Here is a 12,789-nt window from a genome sequence, read left to right as displayed (position 1 = left end):
GCGTTTTTTTCGGGCCAAAAAAGTCAAAAATTTTTTCGACCTCCAAAAGTCATAAAAAACGTCATAGTATAGTATGGCGTTTTTTTCGGGCCAAACAAGTCAAAAAAATTTTCGACCTCCAAAAGTCATAAAAAACGTCATAGTATAGTATGGCGTTTTTTTCGGGCCAAACAAGTCAAAATTTTTTTGGGCCTCAAAATGTCATAAAAAACGTCATAGTATAGTATGGCGTTTTTTTCGGGCCAAACAAGTCAAAAAAATTTTCGACCTCCAAAAGTCATAAAAAACGTCATGGTATAGTATGGCGTTTTTTTCCAGCCAAACAAGTCAAAATTTTTTTGGGCCTCAAAATGTCATAAAAAACGTCATAGTATAGTATGGCGTTTTTTTCGGGCCAAAAAAGTCAAAAAAATTTTCGACCTCCAAAAGTCATAAAAAACGTCATAGTATAGTACGGCGTTTTTTTCGGGCCAAAAAAGTCCAAATTTTTTTCGACCTCCAAAAGTCATAAAAAAGGTCATAGTATAGTATGGCGTTTTTTTCGGGCCAAAAAAGTCAAAGTTTTTTTGGACCTCCAAAAGTCATAAAAAATGTCATAGTATAGTATGGCGTTTTTTTCGGGCCAAAAAAGTCAAAAAATTTTTCGACCTCCAAAAGTCATAAAAAACGTCATAGTATAGTATGGCGTTTTTTTCGGGCCAAAAAAGTCAAAATTTTTTTCGGCCTCAAAATGTCATAAAAAAAGTCATGGCGTATGGCGTATGGCGTTTTTTTCAGGCCAAAAAAGTCAAAATTTTTTTCGACCTCCAAAAGTCATAAAAAACGTCATAGTATAGTATGGCGTTTTTTTCGGGCCAAACAAGTCAAAATTTTTTTGGGCCTCAAAATGTCATAAAAAACGTCATAGTATAGTATGGCGTTTTTTTCGGGCCAAAAAAGTCCAAATTTTTTTGGGCCTCAAAATGTCATAAAAAACGTCATAGTATAGTATGGCTTTTTTTTCGGGCCAAAAAAGTCCAAATTTTTTTGGGCCTCAAAATGTCATAAAAAACGTCATAGTATAGTATGGCGTTTTTTTTGGGCCAAAAAAGTCAAAATTTTTTTGGACCTCCAAAAGTCATAAAAAACGTCATAGTATAGTAGGGCGTTTTTTTCGGGCCAAACCAGTCAAAATTTTTTTGGGCCTCAAAATGTCATAAAAAACGTCATAGTATAGTATGGCGTTTTTTTCGGGCCAAAAAAGTCAAAAAAAATTTTGACCTCCAAAAGTCATAAAAAACGTCATAGTATAGTATGGCGTTTTTTTCGGGCCAAAAAAGTCAAAATTTTTTTGGACCTCCAAAAGTCATAAAAAACGTCATAGTATAGTATGGCGTTTTTTTCGGGCCAAACAAGTCAAAATTTTTTTGGGCCTCAAAATGTCATAAAAAACGTCATAGTATAGTATGGCGTTTTTTTCGGGCCAAAAAAGTCAAAGTTTTTTTGGACCTCCAAAAGTCATAAAAAACGTCATAGTATAGTATGGCGTTTTTTTCGGGCCAAACAAGTCAAAAAAATTTTCGACCTCCAAAAGTCATAAAAAACGTCATGGTATAGTATGGCGTTTTTTTCGAGCCAAACAAGTCAAAATTTTTTTGGGCCTCAAAATGTCATAAAAAACGTCATAGTATAGTATGGCGTTTTTTTCGGGCCAAAAAAGTCAAAAAAATTTTTGACCTCCAAAAGTCATAAAAAACGTCATAGTATAGTATGGCGTTTTTTTCGGGCCAAAAAAGTCAAAATTTTTTTCGACCTCCAAAAGTCATAAAAAACGTCATAGTATAGTATGGCGTTTTTTTCGGGCCAAAAAAGTCCAAATTTTTTTCGACCTCCAAAAGTCATAAAAAAACGTCATAGTATAGTATGGCGTTTTTTTCGGGCCAAACAAGTCAAAATTTTTTTGGGCCTCAAAATGTCATAAAAAACGTCATAGTATAGTATGGCGTTTTTTTCGGGCCAAACAAGTCAAAAATTTTTTGGGCCTCAAAATGTCATAAAAAACGTCATAGTATAGTATGGCGTTTTTTTCGGGCCAAAAAAGTCAAAATTTTTTTCCACCTCCAAAAGTCATAAAAAACGTCATAGTATAGTATGGCGTTTTTTTCGGGCCAAACAAGTCAAAAATTTTTTGGGCCTCAAAATGTCATAAAAAAACGTCATAGTATAGTATGGCGTTTTTTTCGGGCCAAAAAAGTCAAAGTTTTTTTGGACCTCCAAAAGTCATAAAAAACGTCATAGTATAGTATGGCGTTTTTTTCGGGCCAAAAAAGTCAAAAAAATTTTTGACCTCCAAAAGTCATAAAAAACGTCATAGTATAGTATGGCGTTTTTTTCGGGCCAAAAAAGTCAAAATTTTTTTCGGCCTCAAAATGTCATAAAAAAAGTCATGGCGTATGGCGTATGGCGTTTTTTTCAGGCCAAAAAAGTCAAAATTTTTTTCGACCTCCAAAAGTCATAAAAAACGTCATAGTATAGTATGGCGTTTTTTTCGGGCCAAAAAAGTCAAAAATTTTTTCGACCTCCAAAAGTCATAAAAAACGTCATAGTATAGTATGGCGTTTTTTTCGGGCCAAACAAGTCAAAAAAATTTTCGACCTCCAAAAGTCATAAAAAACGTCATAGTATAGTATGGCGTTTTTTTCGGGCCAAACAAGTCAAAATTTTTTTGGGCCTCAAAATGTCATAAAAAACGTCATAGTATAGTATGGCGTTTTTTTCGGGCCAAACAAGTCAAAAAAATTTTCGACCTCCAAAAGTCATAAAAAACGTCATGGTATAGTATGGCGTTTTTTTCCAGCCAAACAAGTCAAAATTTTTTTGGGCCTCAAAATGTCATAAAAAACGTCATAGTATAGTATGGCGTTTTTTTCGGGCCAAAAAAGTCAAAAAAATTTTCGACCTCCAAAAGTCATAAAAAACGTCATAGTATAGTACGGCGTTTTTTTCGGGCCAAAAAAGTCCAAATTTTTTTCGACCTCCAAAAGTCATAAAAAAGGTCATAGTATAGTATGGCGTTTTTTTCGGGCCAAAAAAGTCAAAGTTTTTTTGGACCTCCAAAAGTCATAAAAAATGTCATAGTATAGTATGGCGTTTTTTTCGGGCCAAAAAAGTCAAAAAATTTTTCGACCTCCAAAAGTCATAAAAAACGTCATAGTATAGTATGGCGTTTTTTTCGGGCCAAAAAAGTCAAAATTTTTTTCGGCCTCAAAATGTCATAAAAAAAGTCATGGCGTATGGCGTATGGCGTTTTTTTCAGGCCAAAAAAGTCAAAATTTTTTTCGACCTCCAAAAGTCATAAAAAACGTCATAGTATAGTATGGCGTTTTTTTCGGGCCAAAAAAGTCAAAATTTTTTTCGACCTCCAAAAGTCATAAAAAACGTCATAGTATAGTATGGCGTTTTTTTCGGGCCAAACAAGTCAAAAAAATTTTCGACCTCCAAAAGTCATAAAAAACGTCATAGTATAGTATGGCGTTTTTTTCGGGCCAAACAAGTCAAAATTTTTTTGGGCCTCAAAATGTCATAAAAAACGTCATAGTATAGTATGGCGTTTTTTTCGGGCCAAACAAGTCAAAAAAATTTTCGACCTCCAAAAGTCATAAAAAACGTCATGGTATAGTATGGCGTTTTTTTCCAGCCAAACAAGTCAAAATTTTTTTGGGCCTCAAAATGTCATAAAAAACGTCATAGTATAGTATGGCGTTTTTTTCGGGCCAAAAAAGTCAAAAAAATTTTCGACCTCCAAAAGTCATAAAAAACGTCATAGTATAGTACGGCGTTTTTTTCGGGCCAAAAAAGTCCAAATTTTTTTCGACCTCCAAAAGTCATAAAAAAGGTCATAGTATAGTATGGCGTTTTTTTCGGGCCAAAAAAGTCAAAGTTTTTTTGGACCTCCAAAAGTCATAAAAAATGTCATAGTATAGTATGGCGTTTTTTTCGGGCCAAAAAAGTCAAAAAAATTTTTGACCTCCAAAAGTCATAAAAAACGTCATAGTATAGTATGGCGTTTTTTTCGGGCCAAACAAGTCAAAATTTTTTTGGGCCTCAAAATGTCATAAAAAACGTCATAGTATAGTATGGCGTTTTTTTCGGGCCAAAAACGTACAAATTTTATTGGGCCTCAAAATGTCATAAAAAACGTCATAGTATAGTATGGCGTTTTTTTTGGGCCAAAAAAGTCAAAATTTTTTTGGACCTCCAAAAGTCATAAAAAACGTCATAGTATAGTATGGCGTTTTTTTCGGGCCAAACAAGTCAAAATTTTTTTGGGCCTCAAAATGTCATAAAAAACGTCATAGTATAGTATGGCGTTTTTTTCGGGCCAAAAAAGTCAAAATTTTTTTCGGCCTCCAAAAGTCATAAAAAACGTCATAGTATAGTATGGCGTTTTTTTCGGGCCAAAAAAGTCAAAAAAATTTTTGACCTCCAAAAGTCATAAAAAACGTCATAGTATAGTATGGCGTTTTTTTCGGGCCAAAAAAGTCAAAATTTTTTTGGACCTCCAAAAGTCATAAAAAACGTCATAGTATAGTATGGCGTTTTTTTCGGGCCAAACAAGTCAAAATTTTTTTGGGCCTCAAAATGTCATAAAAAACGTCATAGTATAGTATGGCGTTTTTTTCGGGCCAAACAAGTCAAAATTTTTTTCGACCTCCAAAAGTCATAAAAAACGTTATAGTATAGTATGGCGTTTTTTTCGGGCAAAAAAAGTCAAAATTTTTTGGGGCCTCAAAATGTCATAAAAAACGTCATAGTATAGTATGCCGTTTTTTTCGGGCCAAAAAAGTCAAAATTTTTTTCGGCCTCCAAAAGTCATAAAAAACGTCATAGTATAGTATGGCGTTTTTTTCGGGCCAAACAAGTCAAAATTTTTTTGGACCTCCAAAAGTCATAAAAAACGTCATAGTATAGTATGGCGTTTTTTTCGGGCCAAACAAGTCAAAATTTTTTTGGGCCTCAAAATGTCATAAAAAACGTCATAGTATAGTATGGCGTTTTTTTCGGGCCAAAAAAGTCCAAATTTTTTTGGGCCTCAAAATGTCATAAAAAACGTCATAGTATAGTATGGCTTTTTTTTCGGGCCAAAAAAGTCCAAATTTTTTTGGGCCTCAAAATGTCATAAAAAACGTCATAGTATAGTATGGCGTTTTTTTTGGGCCAAAAAAGTCAAAATTTTTTTGGACCTCCAAAAGTCATAAAAAACGTCATAGTATAGTAGGGCGTTTTTTTCGGGCCAAACCAGTCAAAATTTTTTTGGGCCTCAAAATGTCATAAAAAACGTCATAGTATAGTATGGCGTTTTTTTCGGGCCAAAAAAGTCAAAAAAAATTTTGACCTCCAAAAGTCATAAAAAACGTCATAGTATAGTATGGCGTTTTTTTCGGGCCAAAAAAGTCAAAATTTTTTTGGACCTCCAAAAGTCATAAAAAACGTCATAGTATAGTATGGCGTTTTTTTCGGGCCAAACAAGTCAAAATTTTTTTGGGCCTCAAAATGTCATAAAAAACGTCATAGTATAGTATGGCGTTTTTTTCGGGCCAAACAAGTCAAAATTTTTTTCGACCTCCAAAAGTCATAAAAAACGTTATAGTATAGTATGGCGTTTTTTTCGGGCAAAAAAAGTCAAAATTTTTTTGGGCCTCAAAATGTCATAAAAAACGTCATAGTATAGTATGGCGTTTTTTTCGGGCCAAAAAAGTCAAAAATTTTTTCGACCTCCAAAAGTCATAAAAAACGTCATAGTATAGTATGGCGTTTTTTTCGGGCCAAAAAAGTCAAAATTTTTTTCGACCTCCAAAAGTCATAAAAAACGTCATAGTATAGTATGGCGTTTTTTTCGGGCCAAACAAGTGAAAATTTTTTTGGGCCTCAAAATGTCATAAAAAACGTCATAGTATAGTATGGCGTTTTTTTCGGGCCAAAAAGGTCAAAATTTTTTTCGACCTCCAAAAGTCATAAAAAACGTCATAGTATAGTAAGGCGTTTTTTTCGGGCCAAAAAAGTCAAAATTTTTTTCGACCTCCAAAAGTCATAAAAAACGTCATAGTATAGTATGGCGTTTTTTTCGGGCCAAAAAAGTCCAAATTTTTTTGGGCCTCAAAATGTCATAAAAAACGTCATAGTATAATAAGGCGTTTTTTTCGGGCCAAAAAAGTCGAAAAATTTTTCGACCTCCAAAAGTCATAAAAAACGTCATAGTATAGTAAGGCGTTTTTTTTCGGGCCAAAAAAGTCAAAAAATTTTTGGGCCTCAAAATGTCATAAAAAACGTCAAAGTATAGTATGGCGTTTTTTTCGGGCAAAAAAAGTCAAAATTTTTTAGGGCCTCCAAAAGTCATAAAAAACGTCATAGTATAGTAAGGCGTTTTTTTCGGGCCAAAAAGGTCAAAAACTTTTTTCGACCTCCAAAAGTCATAAAAAACGTCATAGTATAGTATGGCGTTTTTTTCGGGCCAAAAAAGTCAAAAATTTTTTTGGGCCTCAAAATGTCATAAAAAACGTCATAGTATAGTATGGCGTTTTTTTTGGGCAAAAAAAGTCAAAATTTTTTAGGGCCTCCAAAAGTCACAAAAAACGTCATAGTATAGTATGGCGCTTTTTTCGGGCGAAAAAAGGCAAAAATTTTTTCGGCCTCAAAATGTCATAAAAAACGTCATAGTATAGTATGGCGTTTTTTTCGGGCAAAAAAAGTCAAAAAATTTTTTCGACCTCCAAAAGTCATAAAAAACGTCATAGTATAGTAAGGCGTTTTTTTCGGGCCAAAAAGGTCAAAATTTTTTTGGACCTCCAAAAGTCATAAAAAACGTCATAGTATAGTATGGCGTTTTTTTCAGGCCAAAAAAGTCAAAAATTTTTTCGGCCTCAAAATGTCATAAAAAACGTCATAGTATAGTAAGGCGTCGAAATCGGACAAAAAAAGTCATACTTTAGTATGACCACAAAATGTGCCAAAAAACATTATAGTATAGTATGGCGTCGAAATCGGACAAAAAAAGTCATACTTTAGTATGACCTCAAAATGAGCCAAAAAACGACATAGTATAGTATGGCATCAAAATCGGCCAAAAAAAGTCATACTTTAGTATGACCTCAAAATGTCATAAAAAACGTCATAGTATAGTAAGGCGTCAAAATCGGCCAAAAAAAAGTCAATTTTTTTTTTTTTTCAAAATGTCATAAAAATGGTCATAGTATAGTAAGGCGTCAAAATTGGCCAAAAAAAGTCACATTTTTTTTGGCCTCAAAATGTCATAAAAATACTACTATACATACTACTATGACCCCAAAATGTGCCAAAAAACGTCATAGTATAGTATGGCATCGAAATCGGCCAAAAAAAGTCATACTTTAGTATGACCTCAAAATGTCATAAAAAACGTCATAGTATAGTAAGGCGTCAAAATCGGCCAAAAAAAAGTCAATTTTTTTTTTTTTCAAAATGTCATAAAAATGGTCATAGTATAGTAAGGCATCAAAATTGGCCAAAAAAAGTCACATTTTTTTTGGCCTCAAAATGTCATAAAAATACTACTATACATACTACTATGACCCCAAAATGTGCCAAAAAACGTCATAGTATAGTATGGCATCAAAATCGGCCAAAAATTTCGTTTACATTTATTTCCTGTGTTTTGGCGAAGGGTCAACTTTGTGGTGCTGCCCCACCCACACCACATAATTTTGATTACCGCTTTTGATAACTTTTACTCATCAATGTCTTCTGAACCATGACAAAACATTTCAAATGTATCAGATTATGTCCTCCCCTCTCTCCTGCTCTTCTCCCCAGAGAAGCACAGCAGTATACAGCAACAGAAAAGACATGGGCCCCTCCCAGCAGGGGGCACTGAGTGTACCATCAAATGACTATAAAAATCAGTTGAGAGCTTGAAGGTCATCCTGACTGTAAAGTTTGTTCAACATTGGATGAAGTATGTGGGAGATACAGGCACAAATACATCCATTTCCTGTGTGCTGGCGAAGGGTCTTTTGTGGTGGCGCCACGGATGGATGAAAGCTTTTGATCACTTGTACCCATCAATGTCTTCTGAACCATGAGACAACATTTCAAATGTATTAGATTATGTACCTAAGAGGACTTCATTAAAATACAATGTGTGGAATGTGGAAAATAGGGTTAAAAATAATGCATACAGCCAGTAGGTGGCTCTAAAGCTCACTGGCAATCAATGGCAATTGGTTCAGTCAAGAAGGAGTTGGTACATAACTTTGCAAAAAAGGAACACTTGTTTTTGTTTTGTTTTTTTCAGAGTAAACTAAATAAAATTTGTTAAATAAAACCGTTAATTACTGAGCTTTAGAGGTGATGTAAGAGGACTTTGTTAATTCAGACAGAGCCAGACTGTTTCGTGCTGTTTCCACTCTTTATGCTAAGCTAAGCTAACTGGCTGTTAATGATAACTTCGTATTTAACGGACAGAGTAGTATCGATATCATGCAATTCTAGCTAAATAAGTATATTTCCCATCACATGAAACAATTTCTTTTAAACCAAATTGCAAACCATGTTCCACTAAGAGAGTAAATAATTTTATTAACATTCACAATTCTTCATCAGCCAAAAATGCTAAATGGCCCGATTAAAATCCTACACACAAAACTGAATCACAAAGTAGAAACAAATTCATCTTAATTGTGGAGTTAAAAAGGTAAATCGTGCCAGCTGTAGCATGAAAGGGTTAATTATTTGTGTGTCAACCAGAACACAAAATAAAGCTAACACAAGAGTTAAAAAAAAAAAAAAAAAAAATCATGAACATGATTCCTACTTGTTGAGCTACATTAGCTAGTCGTGAGGTCCCTTTTTTAACTTTATTTTTTGTTTTACATGAGGTGATCAAGAAGCTAGGAATACTGAGCGGCTTTTAGTCTACGACAGATTCTAACATTTCGCTCTATCATCGGCTTACCGTCATAAACCTGTCTTCTTCAGTCCTAGATATAGATACTGTAAAAATATTTTTACACAGTGAAAACTTAAAAAAAAAAAAAAAAAAGGGGGGAGATGGGTGGGTGGGGGATTAAAAACACTGGTGATCAAAGCTCTGCATTTCTAGCCAACATTACCTAGAATGCACCGATTCACAGAAACCCAAAACAGACATCTCCTGGGTGCATCACAGTACATCACATTTAGTATTCAGACTGACTTCGCTTGCCTTGCCACACTTCCCTGAGTCCCGTCAAGAAAAAAGGTTTCTGTGCGATGATCAATCGTTAACAGAGGAGCGAGGATTTCGGAGAAGATTCTCCAGTTTACCACATTCTTCACCATCATCCCTTTTCTCTTTATTTCCAGATTACTGTGAAAGTAATTCCTTTCAAGAACAAGAGCAGAAAAAAAGAGAAATTCACTGCAGCTGTCGTACCATAAAAACCTCACGTCGTACTCATGTCACTTCCCTCCTCATACGACTTCTGACCAATTCTGCCTGATACAAACCAGAATCTAACCATTTTAGACAGCCACAACCATGCATTTAGCAGTAAAGGTATTTTAAAAGTGTCAAAAATATTATTTCACCTAAATCTGCTCAAGTCCCAAACACACAGCACCACCTCCACTTCCCTCTTCACCAGCTGGTTCTCTTTGAAATCACTGCCAGTTCTTTCGTCTTGCATCCCTCCACTCTGTCATTAAAATATTTTTACTTTCTCCAAAAATACAAAACATTAACAGAGCGTCAAGCTTTGCAATAGAAAACACCTTCAGTATCTCAGTATGTGTTTGTTTTTTTTTCCCTTCAATACCAAGAGAGTAGACAGCTTGTTAGAACCTCAGTGAAAATGTGCTTGTGTGCAACAACTCTGAGCTGATTTATGCACCATCTCCGCCCACACATGACACAGAGTGAGGCAATTCAACTGCCCTTAGTGGCATCTTGGAGGGAGGGGTGGGGGGCGTGGGAGGGGGTTGGGGGGTAGAAATGCTACAACTTTCAATACTCAAATATTCAAAATACTTCATTTGCTAGCCTTGATCTTCTTCAAACACTACACTGGTAGTAAACTCTTTCAGTTCATCCACGGGGTCATTCACAGGGCTGTGGTGTTGTTAAGCAGCGTGCAGAACAATCCATCACATCCACTACTGCGCACAAGGAATCGACAAGCACATTTGGCGACCGAGCACCAATTCCAGTTCCAGCTGTGGGGTGGGGAACTCAGACCTATCCATCCACGCCACAAAACTGTGAATAGAAAAATAAAAACATAGAAACATCACCATTAAGTCTCCTACGCAGAGTTTAACAGCCCTTTCCTCGAAGGCCGAGCCACAGTCATTAAGCATGACCACCTCCACCAAGTGGGGAATGCCCTGGGACCATCAATTCGCCAGGGAAAAGGCCGAGGAGGGAATGATCGCACGGAGAGTCGAGATGAACGACGGAAATTTCAGCCTCAAGTTCTTAAAATCAGAAACATCAGTCCATCCAGAACCAGGCTATCCTCAGTTGGACTTTCTGTGCGTCCATGCGGGAGGTGATGTCTTATTTCCAAAGTGGTTACAGAAGAAGAAAAAAATGAGTCACTTCCTCCAGTAGAAGAAGCCACAACAAGAGTCTTCAACATTGTATTCTTTGTCCATAGTGAGGCTTTCCTCCCAGTTTGTGCCATGCTAACAGGAGAGTGCAGAGTGCTGGCTGGGGGCTCTGCAGTGGGCTGATGGGAGATGTTTGTGGTGCAGCACTGAAATCCGATCCATCCAAACCACTCGAGCCCCCTCCCTGTAATACTACAACAGCAATCAGAGGGTAATGTGAGCAAATACAGTTTACATTAAGACACAGCTTATTTCAAAGAGCTAGCTGAAGGAAAGCAAAGTGACAGGTTGATTAGTTAGATTTCCAGCTAAAGAATGTCAATGGTGGCACCAAAATCTGCACTGTACACATGAAACCTACTGATCTGTGGCTCTGCTAACACGTGTGTTTAACACATGTTAAAATGACACAGGTTAGAAGAAGCTGTACCTTATTAAATTTGTATATTTCTTGGAACTTTTGACCTTAAGATGTGATGTAAATTGGTTTTAAATTGTTTAGACCATTTACTACCTATCACTATTCCTATGTTCAACACTGGACATAAGCAATACTTAAAATTAATTAAATAAATAAATACAAAGATTAGATAATTTATTGGAACCCTTCTGGTTTAAAACTAAAATAAACAAATGCAATCTTCCACAATTATCGCCTACAGTCAAACAGAATATCAGATAATTTACCTTATTGTTGAAACAGCCAGTAATTGAACAATTGATTGACATAAGGCTGATAACAATTTTAATAATTTTAAAGTTAAGTCATTTGTCAAGCATAATGCCAAATATGCAATATTGCAAGATTTGGCATCTTAAATGTAAAGATTTGTAGCTGTTCCACTTTCATTTAACCTTAAATTGAGAATCTGACATTGTCAGAAAATATAATTATTTAAAATAAATTTAAAAGACATCCCACTGGACTTTTTGATGTGTTTGAAATTTTGATGGGTACTTCATATAAATTGAGTATTTTTCAAATTAAAAATAAAGAACATTAATAACAAAAATGAAGTTATTAATCTGTATTTTCAGATGCCACCACCAGGGGGTAGCAGAGTTGTTGAGAAAATGAAGCAAAGACATGTTGACAAATAGGTCACGGAAGGAGACATCAACAACCACCACCACCACCCTGATTTATGACTCCTGTGTGTGTGGACTAATGTAAGTGGATGGATGAGTGCAATTACTGCAGAGTAGGTAAAAGACTCCACCACAAACTCATCACGTCATACCACATAAAGCCTCGGCCTTTGACAAAATCTAATGATAAATGCATGCTGGGTTCTTGTCATTACAGCTGTGATGGCAATCCCCTTTCCAAGAGTCCTCATGTCCTTTATTCTAATTTCTCTTGCATGAAACTCACGCTGCTTTGGAAGGAAGGAGGACACACATGTTGGAAACAGCTGTATAAAAGCTGTACAGAGCCTCAAAGTGGACGGCAAAGACTGCTGGCAAACGGAGTCTGTATCTGCTGTAAAGTGGATGACATTATCTGTTCTATAGTAGGATTAGGCAGAGTAGCTAGTTTAAAAAAAATAGAATGAAATGAGAAATGTGAAGACAATCTGGTACAAGGAATAAAGAGGTTACAGAGACACATTAACACAGAACAAAGAAGGTGAAAAAAATACCCTGAGTTACAGTATGAAATACTGAAAAGCACATAAGCATGTTCAGTTGCCTTCAGTGGAAATGATTTCTGCTCCACTGGCTTTTCAAAGACACAGAGTGGTGGGAAAACAGAGTGGAGGGCTTGTTATTGGAATGCAGCGCTCAGACAGAACAAGGCTTTGAAGTTTGCACACTCTGGACTCGCTCCATTGGAAACAGGTGTGTGTGTGTGTGTGTGTGTCTTCCCTATCTCAAAGACGCAGTGTTGTGTCTAAGCAAGTGTAAGCTCATGCATCTGCTGATACTGTTGAGTTTGTCTGACGACAAGCAGTAAATATAATAAATATAAAATATATATAAATATAAGGTAATTGTAACAAGGATATTATCTGTGTTTGTTTCATACCTGCTCAGTTGATGAGGATGCCCGTCGAGCGTCCCTCCTCCTCTTTAATGTTCTTTAGGTTATTTTCTGCTTCGTCCACAGTGCTGCAGGACAGATACACCAACCACAGATTAATTCTTCCAAATTAAAAGCCTAAGAAAAGAGCGAGCTGTGTGTAT

The 12,789-nt window shown here is 35.8% G+C and overlaps 1 protein-coding gene across 1 annotated transcript in view; it reads right to left on the bottom strand.

The window, feature by feature from the left end:
- Nucleotides 1-8,566: 8,566 nt before the first annotated feature.
- The window catches only part of llgl1 (LLGL scribble cell polarity complex component 1), a 32,326-nt gene continuing 28,103 nt past the window's right edge, over nt 8,567-12,789 (bottom strand). The window contains exons 23-24 of the mRNA XM_041062626.1: nt 12,632-12,714; nt 8,567-10,794 (exon numbers count right to left, since the gene is read on the bottom strand). Of these exons, the coding sequence (XP_040918560.1) occupies nt 12,636-12,714 (79 nt within the window). The 3' untranslated portion in view covers nt 8,567-10,794; nt 12,632-12,635. The remainder of the gene's footprint in view (nt 10,795-12,631; nt 12,715-12,789) is intronic.

This window comes from Toxotes jaculatrix, chromosome 18 (assembly GCF_017976425.1).
Source record: "Toxotes jaculatrix isolate fToxJac2 chromosome 18, fToxJac2.pri, whole genome shotgun sequence".
NCBI lineage: Eukaryota > Metazoa > Chordata > Actinopteri > Toxotidae > Toxotes > Toxotes jaculatrix.
Note: the sequence above shows the minus strand (reverse complement) of the source record. Positions and strands in the feature narration are given on the sequence as shown.